General features: G+C 36.3%; 2 protein-coding genes across 3 annotated transcripts; one reads left to right on the top strand and one right to left on the bottom strand.

The window, feature by feature from the left end:
* The first annotated feature begins 2000 nt into the window (after positions 1 to 2000).
* LOC130430426 (uncharacterized) lies at positions 2001 to 8789 on the top strand. Its single transcript, XM_056759539.1, has 6 exons — positions 2001 to 2063; positions 2785 to 3111; positions 4540 to 4872; positions 6512 to 6615; positions 7262 to 7321; positions 8654 to 8789. The coding sequence occupies exons 1-5, from the start codon at positions 2018 to 2020 to the stop codon at positions 7307 to 7309; spliced, it is 858 nt and encodes a 285-aa protein (XP_056615517.1). The 5' UTR covers positions 2001 to 2017; the 3' UTR covers positions 7310 to 7321; positions 8654 to 8789.
* On the bottom strand, positions 7328 to 18251 carry LOC130430428 (uncharacterized). 2 transcript variants are annotated; one of them, XM_056759542.1, is made up of 6 exons: positions 18071 to 18251; positions 9542 to 9877; positions 9265 to 9333; positions 8622 to 8765; positions 8373 to 8440; positions 7328 to 8103 (listed from the first exon to the last, which is right to left on the bottom strand). In XM_056759542.1, exons 2-6 carry the CDS (start codon positions 9840 to 9842, stop codon positions 8044 to 8046), a joined length of 642 nt encoding a protein of 213 aa, XP_056615520.1. In that variant the 5' UTR covers positions 9843 to 9877; positions 18071 to 18251; the 3' UTR covers positions 7328 to 8043. The 2 variants fall into 2 exon arrangements, with proteins under 2 accessions (XP_056615520.1, XP_056615521.1); XM_056759543.1 differs by having other exon boundaries at positions 8622 to 8762.
* Between the last annotated feature and the right edge of the window lie 1328 nt (positions 18252 to 19579).

Below are 19579 nucleotides of genomic sequence, written 5' to 3'. Positions count from 1 at the left end.
CATTTTTATGCAAGTTACTTAAATGCATTAATAGTAATTATGAATGTCTCTTTTGCACCAAACTGATAAATTGCAATAAATTGTATTTTAAAATAATGAATATGTGATTCAAATGGTTATCTGTTGTTCGACTAATATAACCTTTAAACACATTTTTATTGTCTTCACACTTACTGTCTGTCTCTCACCATGTCATATCAGTTCTCAAGATTATATAATAAATTGGAGTAGCTCTTCTGTGTCTCGTATTTGTTTCTCATGAGTTTCTTTCTTCCACAGAACACAAAAGAATATATTTTAAAAATGTTTTTGACCGGCAGCCATTCACTTGCATTGGTTTTGTGTCCATACGATAGAAGTCAATAGTTGCCACTGCTGTTCAAAAAGAATATTATTCAAAATATCTTCCTTTGTGTTATGCAGAAGAAGAAGTCCATACAGGTTTGTAATGACTAGAGGGTGAGTAAATGATGAGAGGATTTTGGGTGAACTATCCCTTTAAGATGAATCACTTTGGATAAAAGTGTCTGCTCAATGAATGAATGTAAATGTAAACAAAATGTATGAAGAGTGCTGTATACAAATAATCTTGGTTTGATCTGAGCAACACGCGGTCAACAAACAACATTGTTGTACTGGAAAATATTCTGTAAAATATCAAGGAAACCACTTTTGTGACATAAATGGAACCACCCAGCCGAAATGATTTTCCAAACTGAAAGATGTTTTTAGACACGTTTTAAAACAAATCAATAGTTCTGTAAATGTGCAAACTTGATACTAAATTAAATGTAAAAAGCAAATTTAATGAATTCTTAGCATTTGGTCAGGACAAAAAAAATGACTGAACACAATAGTAAAAAAATACATACGTTCTTCTGAATACTATAGTTTTGACATTCTTGATGTTTTTGTCCGTTTTGAAAAGCCACATATGTATATATTTAAGACTATACGCACTACATAATATCTCAAACAATAATCAAATAAATAATTAGTAAAATACGTTTGTTATTGGTGGACAATATCATATTATTTAGATCACAATAATTATCGGGCAGACAAATATTGACTGGATTTCATTGTGTCATTTCTCACATAAATAAGATATATTTGACACTGTTATTCACCACAGGTTTTATACACCTACATAAAACCTGAACACTATTAAGAACTATTCATAGGATTATAAGTTGACATGTATGTATTAGTAGAATGACCTGAAATCACATTTAACCAAAGATGACTGTATACAAATGGAGGTATGATGATGATTTGATGATTTAATGTAACAATCTGTATATCTGATTAACGGTTGTAACATAAATGCACTTTATATCATTTTAAGCATTATTATAGCACAATGTTACAATGTAAAATCTGGTGATGTTATTGAGACAAGCTTGGCTATCTCTGAAACCTGGGTTCTTTCCACTGCATATTAATAACTAACTATATTTACATACATGGCCCAGCAGTGTTTGGTGTCACATGAGGTGATCATTGGGGACCATGGTCTGCTAATTTATGAAAATAAAATGGTTAGGGTTAGGGTCAACTCAACTTTCTTTATATAGCACTTTTTACAATTTTCATTGTTACAAAGCAGCTGTACATGAGACACATTGAATACAAGTAAAACAACTAAAGGCATATACCTGTAAAAACAAGAAAAAGGTGTAAACAACAAAGACAGACATACCTGTACAAATGCTCCACACACACAATATGCATACATACTTACACACATTGACATAGACGCACACACGCAAACACACTCGCACACACGCACAGTGAAAGCACACATTTAAGATAAAGTAGAGAGAACCAAAGGTCAAATATTAAACGGACAATAAATTCTTATATGCAATATTAATTATGTCTAACTTCTGAATTGTAAAGCAGCTCCCCCGGCCAGGCAAATAGTGCAAAACAATATGCAAACGGTGGTGAGGAACGCAAAACTCCAATCGAGAAAAAAAAACGAGCTCATTCTTATTGGACAGACTCTTAAGACATGAGGGATCATTTGTTCATCTTTGCTCTTTCAGAGCTTCTGGCTGGTGAGATAGTGAGAATGTTTTCATGAATGTGTGTTGATGCTGTTTTTTTGCGTATATATTTTGTGCGTCTTTTTCCAGTTTCTGTATATTGTGTATGGTTAAAACATTTAATTTTAAAGTTTTAATCACCCAGATGTGATAATTAAACTTACTAAATGGTTTATTTGAAAAAGTAAACATGTAAAAACAGAAAAAACAGCACAAAAGAAACTATACAGTTTGTACGCCTCAATTCAATTAAAGTTTAATTATATAGCGCTTTTCACAATGTGTATTGTTCCAAAGCAGCTTTACAGGAGCAAATGACAAAAACACAAAGGATTAGCCCAGTAGATTGTTTTTAAAGAACAAGCAAGATCATACTAATAAATAATATCTAATAAATAGCTGTAGTTGGGGATGGGCATATGACGTTCATCTGGACCTGGAGGAATCTCTCCTATGGAGGCAGAAAGAGAATAATTAGCGTAGCTGCTGTTCATTAACTATGCATTAAGTGAAAGCTCGGCTGAAAAGATGTGTCTTTAATCTAGATATAAAGTGGGAGAGTGTGTCTGACCCTCGAATAGTATAGGTGTATAGGTGTTATCAAAAGTCTTGGTTTCGTACAGCTTTACGTTCTGTAATTCAATGGTAGAAAGTCACACAATGTATAAAACAAACTGTGTGTGTGTTATTTATTTTATTGCTTTGAAGATCAGTTTGTGTTTTTGTTGATCAGGTGTGTTTGGTGCTGATGATGTTGTGAGATTGTCAGTGATGGAGGGAGATTCTGTGACTCTACACATAAATCCTGATGAAATAAACAATGCCTCAGTTCTTCTCTGGGTGTTTAGTGATGAAGAAACATTTCTAGCAAAGATCGACAGAGAAACACATCAGACCTCAATACCTGGAAACAATGATGAGAGATTCAGAAACAGACTTCAGGTGGATCAGACAGGATCTCTCACCATCACTGATGTCAGAACCACAGACTCTGGACTTTATAAACTACAGATCAGCAGTTCTGAAATATCACACAAGAGACTCAATGTGACCGTCACTGGTGAGTAAATTATGTTCTCTAATAGAAGTTCTCAATGTTTTACTGCCACAGTTAGATTTTGCATTCGAGATGTAATCGAGTTTTCATTGGGCGTGAGAGAGGCGCTCTGTTTATTACACTTAAATAAAAGATTCCTTCATGTCAGGAGTTACGGTCTCATTGTTTTCACTGCTCTGTATAAGATCGGCTTCAGTTTCATCAGGTCTCACCATGTTTCTTAAACTTTTGTATGTGCATATCTTACTTCTCCATCTGTTTCCCAGAGCCGCCCTGTTAATCAACCGTGTTATGTTGGGCAGGTGTTTTACTGTTTTGGTAAATCGCTTATGTGCGCACATGACTGCTTTTCTTATTTGCGGTTGCTAATAGTCTGTTATTTAAATGTTTGTGTCCTTGGGTTATTTTGTTGTCTTTCGCTATTTGTATATGATTCTTTTCACTATTATGTCTTTGTATTTGATTTATATTTTGTAGTACCCGAGCCTTGGAGCCTTGGCTTTTAAGTAAATGTTGTATGTGTCATGATTCTGCCTCCTTGATCGTGATTTTCTAGTTTTGTGGCAGGATCATGACAGACCCATGTGTTTAGTGTAGAGAGAGAGACATGGCATGCACTCTTCCTACCCTCTCGTTTCCGTTGTTATTGATTGTTAATGATTTCATGCCCCGCACCTGTTCCCCTCTTGATTGGTTCCCTTTATTATGCACTTGTGTTTACAGTCTTGTTGCAGTTTGTTGTTTATGTGTTGCCGTGCCATAAAACGTATTGTCTATCGCTTGTCCTGGATATTTTGAGTTCAAAGTAAGTTTAGTTGGTGTTATCTTTGTCAAGTGTTGTGTTGTCTTAGTTTAGTTTATATAGTTTAGTGTTCCTGTTACGTCAAGTTGTTGTCTTCCCCGGTTTTGCTGTTTTACCCCCTCGTGAGTTTTTTCTTTAGATTCTGAAATAAAGAGTTTTTGTTTCATTTAACCCCTTGTTGTCTGCACAAGGTTCTCAGTTCACCGCTCGTGACAGTATGTTTTAATAAAGCCTTCATATTTTTATACTATACATGTTGTTCTGTTTCATGCTCGCCCCACGCTGGTAACAAACCTCTGTGTCCTTCTGACACATTTCCTGGTTTATTCCGGGTGGCGTAGTCTCTACGAGTCTAGACTCTTTGCTACACTTGTTAAAATGATTTAATGATTGGTTTGATACCTGCATATCTTGCCCATCAAGAGAAAGAAAGTGTTCTGATGCTGTTTGTTTAGGCTCCAGTTTATCTTGACTGGAAGTGATCAGAGAGAACCAGTTTGATGCAGAGTTTGTACAGTTTTACGTTCTCTAATTCAATAGTTTACTGAAAGTCACACAAACACAAACAAACTGTGTGTGTGTTATTTACTTTATTTCATTGAAGATCAGTTTGTGTTTGTGTTGTTCAGGTGTGTTTGGTGCTGATGGTGTTGTGAGATTGTCAGCGAAAGAGGGAGAATCTGTGACTCTACACATTAATCCTGATGAAATACAGAACTCCTCAGATCTTCTCTGGATGTTTAATGATGAAGAAACATTCCTAGCAAAGATCGACAGAGAAACAAATCAGACCTCAATACCTGGAAACAATGATGAGAGATTCAGAAACAGACTTCAGATGGACGATCAGACGGGATCTCTCACCATCACTGATGTCAGAACCACAGACTCTGGACTTTATAAACTACAGATCAGCAGCAGTTCTGGGATTTCATACAAGAGATTTTATGTGACCGTCACTGGTGAGTGAACAATGTTCTGCTCAATTCCAACGTAATGGACATAAATATGTTCAGAGAATGAATATGTTACGAATATATTGAGCTATGGGTATTTTACTGAATCCTTGTTGATAGTCTAAACATAAAAAAGTCATCCTCTGAAAAAAATCAATTTTAATAAAGGGAAATAAACATGTGTTATGGATGTGACAAAAAAGGACATGTTTTTTGGCAGACGATAAACTTTGTAGGATTTCTGTCAAATGCACAATCCTGAAGCAATAATAGAGAAGGGATGCCTCTTTATAGAACATAAAATAATTGCTTTATTTAATTTTCATTGGTCCATTTATGAGGAATATGTAGCGTAATGGATGCGACAATCCTTAAAACGCTGCTTACCTGACTATGAAAAATCATGAACTAAAAATAAAACAAATCCTTTACAAATCTGAAGAGAGATCTCACGTGGGTATTTTAACCACCTTATGTGGTCGTAATAAATATTCTTTATTAACAATAATAAAAAACTTAGTTTTAAACTGGTCCACTTCTTTCTCCCGCACCTTATCCACCTCGGGAAGCTTTGGTGGATGATCTGCTTGCGCACTTTAACTTCGCGCACGAGTAAATCAGTTTCTTTGCCTAGGAAGCGTTCAGCTTTTCCGCCAACAAACCCCGCCATGTAAATAGCGATCTGCTATGGCGCAATTGCAAATGGCTCTTAAAAGGAATGGAAGATGACACTCTGATTGGTTTCTTTCACGTTATGCCCAAAAAACATCCATTGGCACGGGCACGCCGACCGTTTTCCCGCCGTTAAACTAGCAAAAGAGGATTCGGACACGCCGTGAGAGCACCTGCCCCGTGCGCTTTAAACCATCGTGAAAATAGGGCCCCTTGTCTCCTGTATCTTCCCCCAGTTCTATGTCCAGGTCCCCCGGTACTGTCTAGGTGTCCTCCCTCAACTCTGGTCCTTTCCCTGTTAATCTGGGACTTTCCCCAGGCCTTGGCCTGGTTTTCCCGTGTCCTCCCCTACTTTCTGGTTCCCCAGTCTCGGCTCTGCCTCATCTCTTCCCTCACCCAAGCCAGTCCCTAACAGGCCCCCAGAGAATTCTGTCACGACTCCCCGTTCTCACCCTCAGACTGTCCCCACCCACAAAAGGACTTATTCCCCGCCATCAGCCCGTCCCCAGTGTACTTTGTTTGTCCGTAAATAAAGTTTGTTTTTCATAAACCGTTGCCTGCACCTGGATTCTTTTCACTTTCGATCCCTGACATTTTCACATCAACAAGAGCATCTGCGTTCTCTTCTCCTTTTCTCTTGAACAAGTTCCAGTCAATTCTCTTCTTCTGCGGAGGCGCCTGGTTACCTCAAGAATCAAGTGAACCTCTCATGTGTTTTGGGCAATCTGTTAAATTTAACTTTCCAACCATATCTTTCAGTGACCCCTATCTTTCTGTCTATCTGGAAACACATGAAGTTTAGTCATTGACATTTCAGGGTTCTTTAGCACTTTACATAGATTTTCGTTGTTGCAAAGCACCCTTACATACAATTAGACTGTGGTTAGTAAATTGAAATGACTTCAAATAAAATCATTTACACAGATTAACATTTATATCATGTATAACAGGTGTTTCTCTTTAACTGTGACAGAACCCAGTCAGACGTCACACTGGATGATAACTGGACCAGTATTATCAATAACAATGGTTCTGACGCTGATGGTTTCATTAATAAAACACAAGCGCTGCAGGAATGTAAGTAAGACATTAAATGATTTTATTACATGTGAGTTTAAAGAAGAGATTCATGTCAGTGTTTAGTTTTGGTATTGCTGTTGTGTGTGTGTTTTTTAGGGATGATTCTGACCAAAACAATGTCTTACATACACTGTAAGTTACATATATCGATGGGGCGGCAGTAAAATACAGCAAAATAACCGTTTTTTTAACAAATAATTATATGTTATTCAGGTTTCTCTCGTGAACTTGCAGTCAATTTTTGAAATTGCTTAAAACATTTTTATCGTATTTCAAAAATACACTGTAAAAAATCCCTGTGAAAAAAACATATTTTCCAGCAGCTGGGGTGCCAGTAAAATATCAGTTTTGTCATGTTTTTCTTGTAAGGGTTCCTTGAAGGGACTGTATTTAAAAAATACGTGGGAAATCTATAAAGAAATAACTGTAAAATTCTGTAAAATTGTATTTTAAGCCTATTATAACAACTTACTTGATGTAAAAGTTACAAAAATGTGTTTTCTGTAGCAGTGCATTGATTTGTTCATAAATTTCAGGTTGTTGCTTATTTTTGAAAGGTGTCACTCGTACAGTTTACAGTTTGGCCAAAAAAATGTGAGATCCCATCACATGATCCTGTGATTCTGTTTGTGTTTCCTTACAGAACAAAGATGGTGATAATAAAGATGTAACGCCAGACTTCCAACATTAAAGCAGAAAAAAGGTACATTGGAGCTGTAATATTAGCATTTTTTGTATTTGAGGGCTGAATGTTACACTTTACTGCAGTCTCAGGCCATCTAGAGGATTTTCTGAGCATTGCATTAAACTATACCAAATCTCAACTCAAATAAAAAGTGTAATAAACTCATTTAAAAACTGTTTAATGTGACCTCTGAAAACACTAATAATAAACCATATTTTTTTATTCTATATATCACATAGAATCACTAAATTCTTATTTTTATTTATTTAAATATAGTATTTGTTTTTACTCATACAGTCGTCTTGATCCAAATATCTTTTTTATTCACATTCTTGATGCTTTTGTGTGTTTTGTACATCCATATATATTATAAGATGTAAATGCATTTCGCCCTGCATACGTATAATCAATAACCAAATAAATTAAAGTATTAAAAAAGAAATGTTCATAAGTATTTACAGTCAGTGATTGTGATACACCTCTTTAATTCATCTTCGAGAGAAAGTGCGCCCCCTAGCGGGTAACAGGAGCCACGCACCCTTTGTACTTTGGAATCACGAGATAAGCACTTTGAATAAATCCAAATACATTTTTATGCTTGACAAGATTGTCCAAAGAAAGAAGAAATCGTGCCAGGAAGCAGTTGTAGACCTTTGAATTGAAATGGATGGACACATCCTGACAATCGATGTAAAAACTATTGAGGGAACTGTGGATCAGTCAGTAAATGATACACGTGATCAAGGTCTTATGACGACATCTGTGTACACCACATCATCATCCTCCTCCTTTTTAACTCTCTGTGAGAAAAACAAACAAAATATTGAAGATAAAGCAAAAAAAGCTGATATACAGTATATTTCATGTTTCATTGTAGCAGATCTATAGGAGACATGCTAGAGTTTGTGCACACTGTTGAAATGTTTCACAGGAAACCATGGACGTGTGACTAATGTGACGCATGTGAAGATGCATCTGTGACACATGTATTAAGAGCTCTCATTTAATATCTATGTGAAATATTTGCCCCTTCCAACATTGTTTACAAAGTTGATCCTCATTATTTTACCTTTATGTGTTCGTCTCTTTTGTAGAATGTTGTCACAGTGTAAATGACGTCATCCTCACGGGTCTGAACTGAAACAATCAAGACAAATGGCACATTTATACATATTTAGTTTCAGCTATCATACTTTGAAATCATAAATTGTTTTCTAATAGAAACAGCTGTAAAGTACATGACATTGTCTGTACATAAAGTGTCGAGTAAGTGACATGAATGATAAAAAAACATTGCTTGAATCTGATCCTCATTTACCTTCTTCGTGGGTTTTTCTGTGTTTTCTGAAGATGAAGAACATCAGAAGTGCTCCTAAGACCATAAGAGATCCAGCAACAGCAGCACAAGAGATAACAACTGTATAATGTGAGTGTGTTTCTGCTGATGGAGGATAAACATCTGCTGTGATGATAAACAACAACAACAACACTTTCACTTTCAAGTTTCAAGGAGCACAAAACTACATACTGGAGATGAGTACTTCATAGAAACCACAATTGTGCATTTTACGTGAGCTAAGATGAAAAAAAAAACTGTAAAAACGATTTTGGGACATTATGGGACTGCAACTACCAGATTTGTATATAAAAAAAAATTAGTTTGTGATTTTTAAATTGACACAAACATAATATGTTAAAAGTTGATCATCTTGCATCAAGAGTAGACGGCGACAAATTTCGTCGTAGGTCCGGCCTACATCTGGCCCATGTGGAATCCACACGTGCAAGTGAGGCCCGAATCTGGGCCAAACCCTGATGCTTGAACTTGTACTCTCATTTGTGGTGTGTGATGCCAATATGAACCACAACGAAACATTGCAATAAATGTCTTCTGTAAATCACTCTGCATGTTGGAGGGGGCTTCTCTTCAATACCCCTCAGTATGTGTTTCTCTGACACACCTGAACTCTCTGATGATGATGATGAAGATGGAGTTTGTGTAGATTCACTGATACTGACAGCCGTGGGAGCTGGAAAATATAAGAGAATCACAGAAGTGAAAATAAATCAACAGTTAACAAAAGTGACGCTTCATCTATCATTGTGAATCTTTATTGTGATCGTTACAACTACAAAAAGAAAGTCGACATAAAATATGATCTGATGAAATATTAGGTAAAATGTTTCATTCATAAACTCAATATAAATATCACAGTTTAAATGACACATTAAGTTTACCGTAAACAGTGAGTTTGAAATTCTTTGTTATATGTTTATTTCCAATGTTCTTGTTAAGATGATAAAGTCCAGAGTGTTGAGATGTGATGTGTGTGATGGTGAGATCTCCAGTCTGAGTGTTCATCTTCAGTCTGTCTCTGAATATCTCAGTCTTATCATTATCTTCATATGTGGGATTAATATTGACTGATCTCTTCATTTTGGCGATGAGAGGACCGTTTACTCCAAACCTCCACTGGATGACATCATCTGTCTGTATGTGAGTGAGATCAGTGTGTAGAGTTACAGAATGTCCATCCATCACTGACACTGACTTCACTTTATCACCAAACACACCTGAACAACACAAACAGAGTCACACAATTAGATATTTTAATAACACTTTAACACTAAAATTGGGTCTGTGAGCCGCTCATTTATAGTCTTATCATAGTGTTCAGACTTGAGACACGGCACAAGCCGATCGCTCTCAGTAAACAAAGTATCACAAAACACACAGTAGACTTGTGTGAATTCATACATCAGACCATCTGTGTGACATAAAAGAATGAATGCATACGGAGTCGGTCATATATTAACAAATCACTCTTGAACTTGAAAGAGCAATGTTGAGATTTCAGCGGCATCTAGTGGTGAGGTTGTGAATTGCAACCAACAGCTTGCTCCACCCATTCCTTACAAAGCACTGCGATGGCTGACACAGAACTAAGATGGCGTCATGTTTTCACTTCTTTGCTGAAGGAGATGACTTATTTATAAAACGCGTTCTATAGAGCAGTTTGTCCGCTTAGGGCTACTGTAGAAAAAACATCAAGAATTCCATGTAAGTGGACCCGTGGTGTATATAAATAGACATAGCTCATTCAAAGATAATAAAAACACAGCACTTCATCGTGTAAGATCTTTATACACCTCTGAACATTTATGTAGATTATATTGCTTTTCTGTCAGTGATGTCCTGGCAGAACTCAAGCGCAGCAGTACAGGGTAACAAATAGACTTTATTAATAACAAACCAAACAAAATCCCACAATGGGGTGCAACACGGACAGGACTAACAATATAACTGAAAACAAAGACTTCCCATGTGGGGCAAAACATAAGGACAGGGTCAAACTGACACTCACGACTAACATCCAGACAAGGGGCAAGGTAATCCACAATGAAGGGTTACAGGAACACAAGCAAGGCAAATAGCAAGAAACAAGGTGAACACAAGTAAGTACAACGAACGAGCACAGGACAATAGACACGAAGATATCACATAGGCAGACTGATAAAGGATAATTAACAAGAGACGGGTGTAGGGGATGAAACACTGATGGAGAAAGAGAAACGAGGAAACGAGATGGCGGCAAAAGAGACGAGGACCGGAGAGAGAGTATGGAAGGCCGAAAGGTTCAAAATCTCTCCACATATGACCTAAGGCTTTGCCATGACTCTGCCACAAGACCAAGAACAGACATGACATGATGACGCAGAATCATGACACTGTTCTATCATTAGATCCGCCATAGATCTACACATTTATTGATATAAAACACTCTTAATAGTAACTGAATGTGTCTGAATAAATATGCAAAAATCATTTTCAACCCACTATTTGGTCAAAACGAGACAAACGAGACAAACACAAAATGATTCATGATCTAGAAACTTCTGTAGTCTGACTTTATATCTTACAAAATGACTTGAGGCCGACGTTAAAGAGAGATAAAGATGTGAGATGCTTCAGTGACAGACGGTGAAGGAAGTGCCGTTTGAACACCATCTCCCATACCAGACACAACACATTTACACCTTCGATTAAAATGACACGACCGTTAAACATCGCTGGCTGTTGATGAATAAAGTGTTTGCTTCTGCACGAGATGTGTGAATTTTTGCATGTTTTGCACGTTTTGTGGTTTTATATGTAGAGAAGGAAAGTGTGCGTAAGTATTTGAGAAGTGTGATACTGTCAACTGAACATTGATTGTTGTGAAGTACAATCCACAGCGAGGAAAGAGATCTTAAAAACATCATCTTAACAAAGACATGCACGTTCAGAAGAACACGGACAACAACTAAAACTACAAAACAATGTATTGATTTCAAGTGAATCAGAGTTTGAATCTGTTCATGCAAACAAACACAAATGTCCCGTCTGATTTCACACTCATATTACACTATCATTGACTTTGATTATTTTTTGTTTATTTATCACTGGATCTGCACCGGCACACTTTCACATCCTCCTGTGCCCCTACACCCCATCAAGAACCCTGCGTTCAGCAAACCAGCGGCGTCTTGTATTGCCCTCTCATGAGGGCAGTAAATCACTTTCCCGCTCATTCACAACTCCTTCCTGACTCGGTCTGGTCAACCACATCTCTGACAACATTCAAAAAACACTTAAAAACATCTCTTCTGTGAATACTTGACAGACAAATGAACAAAACACATCTAGCTTTTGTTAATACTTTGTATTAGCATTATTGCTCCTGTGTGACATGTTGCTCTATGGTTCCCTGAACTCTCTGTAAATCACTTTGGATTAAAGCGTCTGCTAAGTGACTAAATGTAAATGTACAGAAGAAGTCGATCGAGTAAATGAGCTGATTTCTTTAAACTATTTTGGACACATCCACGTATCAGTGATAAGAAAATCGAAGAATATTTGCTCTTATCAAACTGAAACTCCTTTTGTGTATCTTCTATAGCTAACATATAAAACATATATAACATATAGCTGATTTTTATTTATTTATTCTTGTGTAACGTTGGTTTCCAGTAATATAAATGATATATACATTGTGTAAACTGTATTTTATTTGTTCAGGCATCAGGTAGAATCTTGTCTACCACGAGTTAATAGAATTTTAAGTTACACATTCATAACCCAGGAAGCTAAAACCAATACACACAGTAATAATAATGACGCACAATATTTTGAACAAATATTAAAGAATCAAGCCACTCGAAAGGTGTTTCGGTGAAAACGTAAGAAATATATTTAATATATACAAATCAATAGTTCATGTGGAAAATGTTAGTCACAAAAACTTGGACTCTCAGTTTCAACACTGTTATATTTTGTGGATATTAAAAAATCATAAGTTCAATTAATCAGTTTTCATTACTTATGTGTTTAAAATTATCTAAAAAACAAGAATCAAGCACAAACTAAAGTTAAAGTGAAAGAATGAGTAACAAATACGGCCAAAACATCACAAAGGTGCACAATGTGAAATTGACTCTCGCATTAGTTACAGATTTTTATAAAACCCCACATTTTAAAAGCATGTGCAATATGTGATATATGACTGTTTAATATGTTTGCTATGTGATTTCATGTGTTTTTATGTTTAGTCTTATACAAAAAAATATAGAAATAAAGTCAACATACCGATCAGAGTCCACAAGCACAACACAAAAGATATGTAAAGCATTTCCTCTTGTGCAGTTGTTTAGATGTTGTGAAATAATAAATTTCTAAACAAAACTATAAAATACTTAAAATAAACCAAACACAATGTTGCATTAATTGCAATTCAAAGCACTTATGGAAACATGTAGTCATATAGACTGAAGTACAGGAGGAGGAGAGTTGTGGTGTCATGTGTAAAATCAAGTGTCCTCCAGAAACACACATCGATTGAATGTCATGAAGAAGAGTTTTTGTCAGTAAAATGATCTTTTTTATATTTTCACATCTATTTAGTCACTGTAGATTGAAAACACACTTCTGTCGAAACTCACAACCTTCTAATTACATTAATTTTTAAACATTTTAACTGAATTAAGTGATTGAACTCATGTAAACACGAACAGGATGCTTTATTTATTTCGGCCATTTAGTCGTGACCACAGTACGAATGATTTGTGTATTATGATATGACACAGAATTACAGCTACATGTTTTATTAGCTGACCCCAGTCTCCTGATGCAGTTTCATCCTCTCACCACTAGAGGTCACCATAACACGACACTGACTGTAGACATACACACAACTGCATTTCAATTATATAGGCCTAAACACACTTTTGTGGGTTTCATGATATAAATGTTATTAATAATAAATGGAACGTAAAATACATCGCTGTTTTAAATGCTAAATTCAATAAAAAATTAAAATTGCAATGAAATTGAATGACTTAAAATGCTGTAATATGTGTAAAGCACCTCTGTCATTTCAGATTCCTGTAAGAAAACAGAATGAAGAGTATAATGGGATGTGAGAAGCATTTAACAGACAGAACGAATATCAGATATTAATGGATAAGTTTGAGCATTTTGAAATGATCCAATATGAACACAGTAGAAACTGTTCTGCTTGACTGCTCTTTATAAACCACTGTCAGAACAGATCCTTTACCCATTATGACTCAAAAGGGCCAGTATCTTCCAAAATCCCCCTCCAACTCTTTTTCCTGTCCTTCCCCTTAGCTGCGCATTCTCAGTTATAGAAAGTGAATGTTAAGATAATCATAAATGTTCACACCATTCTCGCTCTGCACTATACGCTAGAAAATAATTTGTGCATGGCTTACAGAATTAAGTTATAAGAATATCCTTTTCAAATATTTTTGTGTTATGTCTTGTTTTTGCTGATAAAGTCTAATATTAGTTACACAATGAAAAATCAACAATGAGTCAAATTAAGACATATGAGAAACACCTCCTTAATTAACTGTCAAATGTCACGTATTTAAAGCATACATGCATTTAATGTATTCATAAGGAGGAAACTATAGAGATGTTAGAGATCCTTGATGTCAAGAACACATCCGGGTACTTCCATGCGTTCCTGAGTATATGAACACAACTTTGACGGAATAGGATGACATAGAGTGAGAACACACCCAGCTAGCACACAAACGTCTGTTAAACATCTGGAAAGCATCTGCTGTGAAAAAAACATCCTAGAGCTGTTTTACATCCATTCTTAACCAGAAACATCCTTGACATCAGACGTATCCGAGACTTGTTGCAGACTAGATGTCTTCCAGATGTAAATGCAGACGTCATTTAGACGTCTACCAGATGTAGTGTGCTATCGGGCAAGGACGCTTGATTGCGTACTAAAAACAGAGATGTTTTGATAGAAAACATGGTAAACAACGGTTACTGTGATAAAACCATGCTTTTGCCGATAGTAATCGTACACCAAAGAACATTATTAACATGTTTGTAATGGTTTCAAATTATCATGGATTAAAATGAATTACAAAAAGTTTGCTGTAGTTTTGTGTAAATCGTTAACAAAATGTTAATTTTAATGCCACATATGTCCGACAGCTGTATTTCTACACGATAGTGTTTAACACAGCGCCCTCTTGCGGCGAATTGTAGGAACGGTATTTCGCGCTCATCCATGGGGCGCAACCAATCCGAAGGTATAACCCCTATACCCTACTCCCTTCGGAGAGTAAATTTCTCCATATAGAATTCGGAAAGTATTTGGGTTTCATAATGTGACTGTTTCAAACACACTTGCGTTATGTAATTTACTTATAATTTAATAATTATATGTACTTTAGATGGTTGTAGTAAGGTTATGGTGTTGGTTAGGGTAAATGTTTCGTATGACTTGAAACACCAAAGATTGAATAAAAAAATAAAAAGCCACGCCCAGACTGAAGTCACGCCATCTGCGGTTCGGATAAGTGCGGTCACGCTATCTGCGCTTTAAAATAAAGTGCGCTTCTACACGGGGTTTAACGGTAACGATCGGTTAGGGTCGTGGTTTTACAGTAAAGATATTATGTGAATATTCGCATTTTTTCGTTGTTTGCCTATGAATTCTGAGCATTCTGAGCGCTTGGATACGGAAACGGTTAATATATAGATAATCGCTCAGTGGGAAAGTTTTATTTTCATTCAGAATCATGTTCAGTTTCAAATTACAATAAACATTGTATTACATTATACGTATTTGAAGATTTTAATATGAAGTTTTCAGGCTGTTTACCTGTTTCGTTGTGTAATAATTGCACCCCAAAGTCATGACCAATACTAACTTGCAGACATATTTGAAAAATATTAAATTAAATTGTTTTCTGCAAACTTCACCAGATTCTTGTTCTGCATCTTAGTACGCCCACGGATCGGAAGCGAAACGCAAAGTGTAACTTCCGGGGTGCTCATGTTAGCATGCTAAGATTATTATAATGATAAATAATATTTAGAAATGACGCACAGTTTGTCAATCTTAACGGTTTCGTTGATCTTGGCCGGTGAGAGAGAGTATTTTCATATGCGTGTTTACTGTGTTATTGGGTATGAAGCAATAGCGTGCTAAAAATAGCAACACAAACACGTAAACCTAATCCTGCAAAGTATTGTCGGTGTGAAAGCAGATGTTTTGTGGGTGTTTACCATGAAAAAAGTTTTATTTTTGCATCAACCTATTGTTTTCCTAGCTCGCATATAAAACAAGGCTAACGTTAACCAGTGCAGTTTTATTCTTGCATCAACGTATTGTTTTGCTAGCTCGCATATACAACAATGCTAACGTTAACCAAACTCTAAATCGAAAGTCAGTGTAAGTGTCGCCATAAGATGTCACGACACATGTCATTTATGTCTTATCATTTATCTTATTATAGTTATTCTTTAAAAACATAATAGCTATAATACATATAATGGTTTCGTTTTCAAAACAATTTTATGAAAATTAACAATGCGTTTACTATATTACCATGTTTTACAACTTGGGTAAACACAGTGTGTCCTAATGCCTAACGTATTTATTAAGTTATTTTAAGTTAAAGGGCTAGTTCACTCAAAAATGACAATTCTGTCATCATTTACACGCGCCCAGGTTGTTTCAAACCTGTATGAATGTGTTTATTCTGTTAGACACAAAGAAAGATATTTGTAAGAATGTGAGCAATTTTCAGTCGTGTGACATCATCCACTAGCATAGAAGGAAAAAATATTGTTTCTTTTGATGTTCTGTTGAACACAAACTGAGGTATTGTTCACAAAGACATAACACTTTGTGTGTCTGCAGGTGTGTTTGGTGCTGACGAAGTTTCAGTAAAACAGGGAGATTCTGTGACGCTACACATCAATCCTGATGAAATACAGAACGCAGCTGATCTGCTCTGGATGTTTAATGATGAAGAAACATTAATTGCAAGAATTGATCGAGAAACACACAAGACCTCGATACCTGGAAACAACGATGAGAGATTCAGAGACAGACTTCAGGTGGACGATCAGACGGGATCTCTCACCATCACTGATGTCAGAACCACAGACTCTGGACTTTATAAACTACAGATCAGCAGCAGTTCTGGGATTTCATACAAGAGATTCAATGTTACTGTTTATGGTGAGTAAATCATATAGTCATATATAAAATGTTTGTATACTTGAAGTGTTAACGATAGAAAATTCTGTCATGAATTATTTACCCTGACGTCGTTCCACAACCACAAGACCTCTTTTCATCTTCGGAGCACAAAAGCAAGGCAACGTCCAATAAAAGCGTAGATATTAATGACTTCGGTAAACTAGTCCATGTGACTCCAATAATGCAGTTTTATTGGTGGAAAGTGGTTATTTTTATTTTTATTGGGCACAAGTATCACTTATATGTTACAGAGATGTCTAGAAGATGTTTATGATTTGGAATGGATCTTAAGAGCCGCTTATCAAATGTTTAACACAGCAGATGTTGTCAAGACCGCCAAATTAACATTTAGGCATTTGGCAGACGCTTTTATCTAAAGCGACTTACATTGCTTTATCCTATACATTTTACATAGGTATTTGCAATCCCCTGGGATCGAACCCACAACATTGCGTTGTTAACGCAATTCTCTTACCACTGAGCTACAGGAAAACTAGATTTTACGCCAGTTACGCTAGTTACTTACGCCAGATCTTACACAGACATCTTAGAAAGACGCATCTAAGCATTCATCACTTTATTCTCTACTACTTTTCATCCTTTTAATCTAGTGCTTTCTTCGAAGAAGTATTTTTATTTTCAAGGGAAGAAAAGTACTGGACTTGTAATGCACTTAAGTACTGTATCAAAGGTAAACAAAACATGTAAAGGCTAACGTGGAAAAGTAAGAAGCACATATGCGCTACAATGTAGTGATGTCATTTTTCGCAAGTAAAAAGTCTCTCATATAGCACACATACTTGAAAAATTGACTTGTGTAAAAGTGAAAATACTACTATCCATCTCAATTTATTGCACAAATCTGTCACCGTATGAAAATGATGCACTAAAGGCATCTGCTCCTTTACCACAGACAGTAAACAAGACGGACGACATGCCCCCACTCACTCCTGTTGTATGAAAATGCAGCGGAAGTCAACGTTTCCTCCACTTGTTTATACTCTGTGGTGTGTTCCTTACATAAAGCTATTGGATAAATATAGCTAGTGAATAAAAAACACATTAATGACGGCTTTATAGTAGTTTATAAACCACCTAGCAACCACTAAGAACAACCAAGCAACAACGCTGTCCGTCTCAAATAGACTTCAGTTCTCACGCAAATGCAATAAAGTTTTTCACATACCCAGTGCTAAATACTCAGCTGTGCAGCAGGTGGTTGACCAATAGTTTGTCGATCCTTCAAATATCCCAGAATAAAGATCCTTACTGAGACCGTTCTTTGAATCTTTGCGTAGCTTTATCTCAAAAACGCCCTTTCAACATGTATTGTCGGTCATACTCTCCTGTGCCATTCCCCTGTTGTGTTTGAGATATGATTTGTTGAATCCGGTTCCTCTTCCTCTTTTTGGGGAAGTCAGTTACAAAGACTCTTTGGTGTCATTTCCTGGTTGTTAGGGCATAGATGTATATCTAACTTCTCCTCCTGCTTTTGCTTTTGCACTTCAACAGCTTTTTCATATCTTGGTTTCTCAAGCATTGGAGTAGATTTTGACAACAGTTGGGTTTGGGCTGTCTGACCTTTCCTCTTTAAATAATCTCTGGATAGCTTTACAGGAAACAATGACAGGGGAAAGTATTTGTGTTTTCTCTTTTCTTTATTTTTCCAGTAAGCAAGTAAATAAATAAAAAATAGCCGATATATCTATTTACTGTTTTATCTATCGGTCTGTATATCTGTCTGTCTTTCTATCAGTTTATTAGTCTGTCTGTTTATTAGTTTGTCCGTCTCTCTCTTTCTTCATGTGTGTCTGTCTATACACTTGTCTGTCTGTTTATTTGTCTGTCTGTCTATATATCTTTCTTTCTATCGGTTTATTAGTCTGTCTATCTGATTATTTGTCTGTCTGTTTATCTGTCAGTCTGTCTCTCTCTCTTTCTACCTGTGTGTCTGTCTATGCACCTGTCTATCTATATATCTGTCTGTCTGTATGTCTGTCTTTCTATTGGTTTATAAGTCTGTCTGTCAACCTGTCTGTCTGTCTGTCTATATATTTATCAGTCTGACTGTCTATCTGTTTATTAGTTTGTCTGTTTCTTCCTGCATGTTTTTCCGTATTTATATCTGTCTGTCTGTTTGTCAATTTGTCTGTCTGTCTCTCTAGGGCTGTGTCCAAAATCACAATCTGTGACAGTATGCTCTATATTGTATGAGAGGGAGTATTGTTTGGGACATACTGCGTCCGTCATGTTTTATGGTCATGTGACCCGAATGCTCTTTGACCTATGACTTAGTAACTACAACCTACACAGGAGCGTTGATAAAAAATAAAATTAAGTCACGAGAAATTCATTTATTGGCACTTTAATTGAAAACGGACGTCCGCCTTAAAGTTTTCAACTAACTTATTTGATTAACTTTTGAAATTTGACCGTTTCTCAGCTCCCATGGCATTATGGGATAGAAAAGTGTAGCAGTGGACCATCCGGGTATTTCTCAACTACTGTTTTTTGCATACTGAGGTTTCGTACATACTATTCATGACTCATACTCATTTGCAACTACTATATACTATGGAAGTAGGCGACTTCGGATGCATCCTCTCTCTCTCTCTCTCTCTCTCTCACTCTCAATTACTCTTCATATCTAGATTTGGATGAGAATTACCGAAGCAGCTAAACTATTTCGTGTCTC

This window comes from Triplophysa dalaica, chromosome 10, assembly GCF_015846415.1.
Source record: "Triplophysa dalaica isolate WHDGS20190420 chromosome 10, ASM1584641v1, whole genome shotgun sequence".
Taxonomy (NCBI): domain Eukaryota; kingdom Metazoa; phylum Chordata; class Actinopteri; order Cypriniformes; family Nemacheilidae; genus Triplophysa; species Triplophysa dalaica.
Note: the sequence above shows the minus strand (reverse complement) of the source record. Positions and strands in the feature narration are given on the sequence as shown.

Coding starts and splice junctions, on each gene's coding strand:
- LOC130430426 (XM_056759539.1), top strand. CDS start 2,018: ATGAGGGATCATTTGTTCATCTTTGCTCTTTCAGAGCTTCTGGCTG. Junction 4,873..6,511: donor ATTTTATGTGACCGTCACTG/GTGAGTGAACAA, acceptor TAACTGTGACAG/AACCCAGTCAGACGTCACAC. Junction 6,616..7,261: donor AACACAAGCGCTGCAGGAAT/GTAAGTAAGACA, acceptor GTTTCCTTACAG/AACAAAGATGGTGATAATAA.
- LOC130430428 (XM_056759542.1), bottom strand. CDS start 9,842: ATGGATGGACATTCTGTAACTCTACACACTGATCTCACTCACATACAG. Junction 8,441..8,621: donor CAGAAAAACCCACGAAGAAG/GTAAATGAGGAT, acceptor TGATTGTTTCAG/TTCAGACCCGTGAGGATGAC. Junction 8,104..8,372: donor AAAGAGACGAACACATAAAG/GTAAAATAATGA, acceptor TTTTTCTCACAG/AGAGTTAAAAAGGAGGAGGA.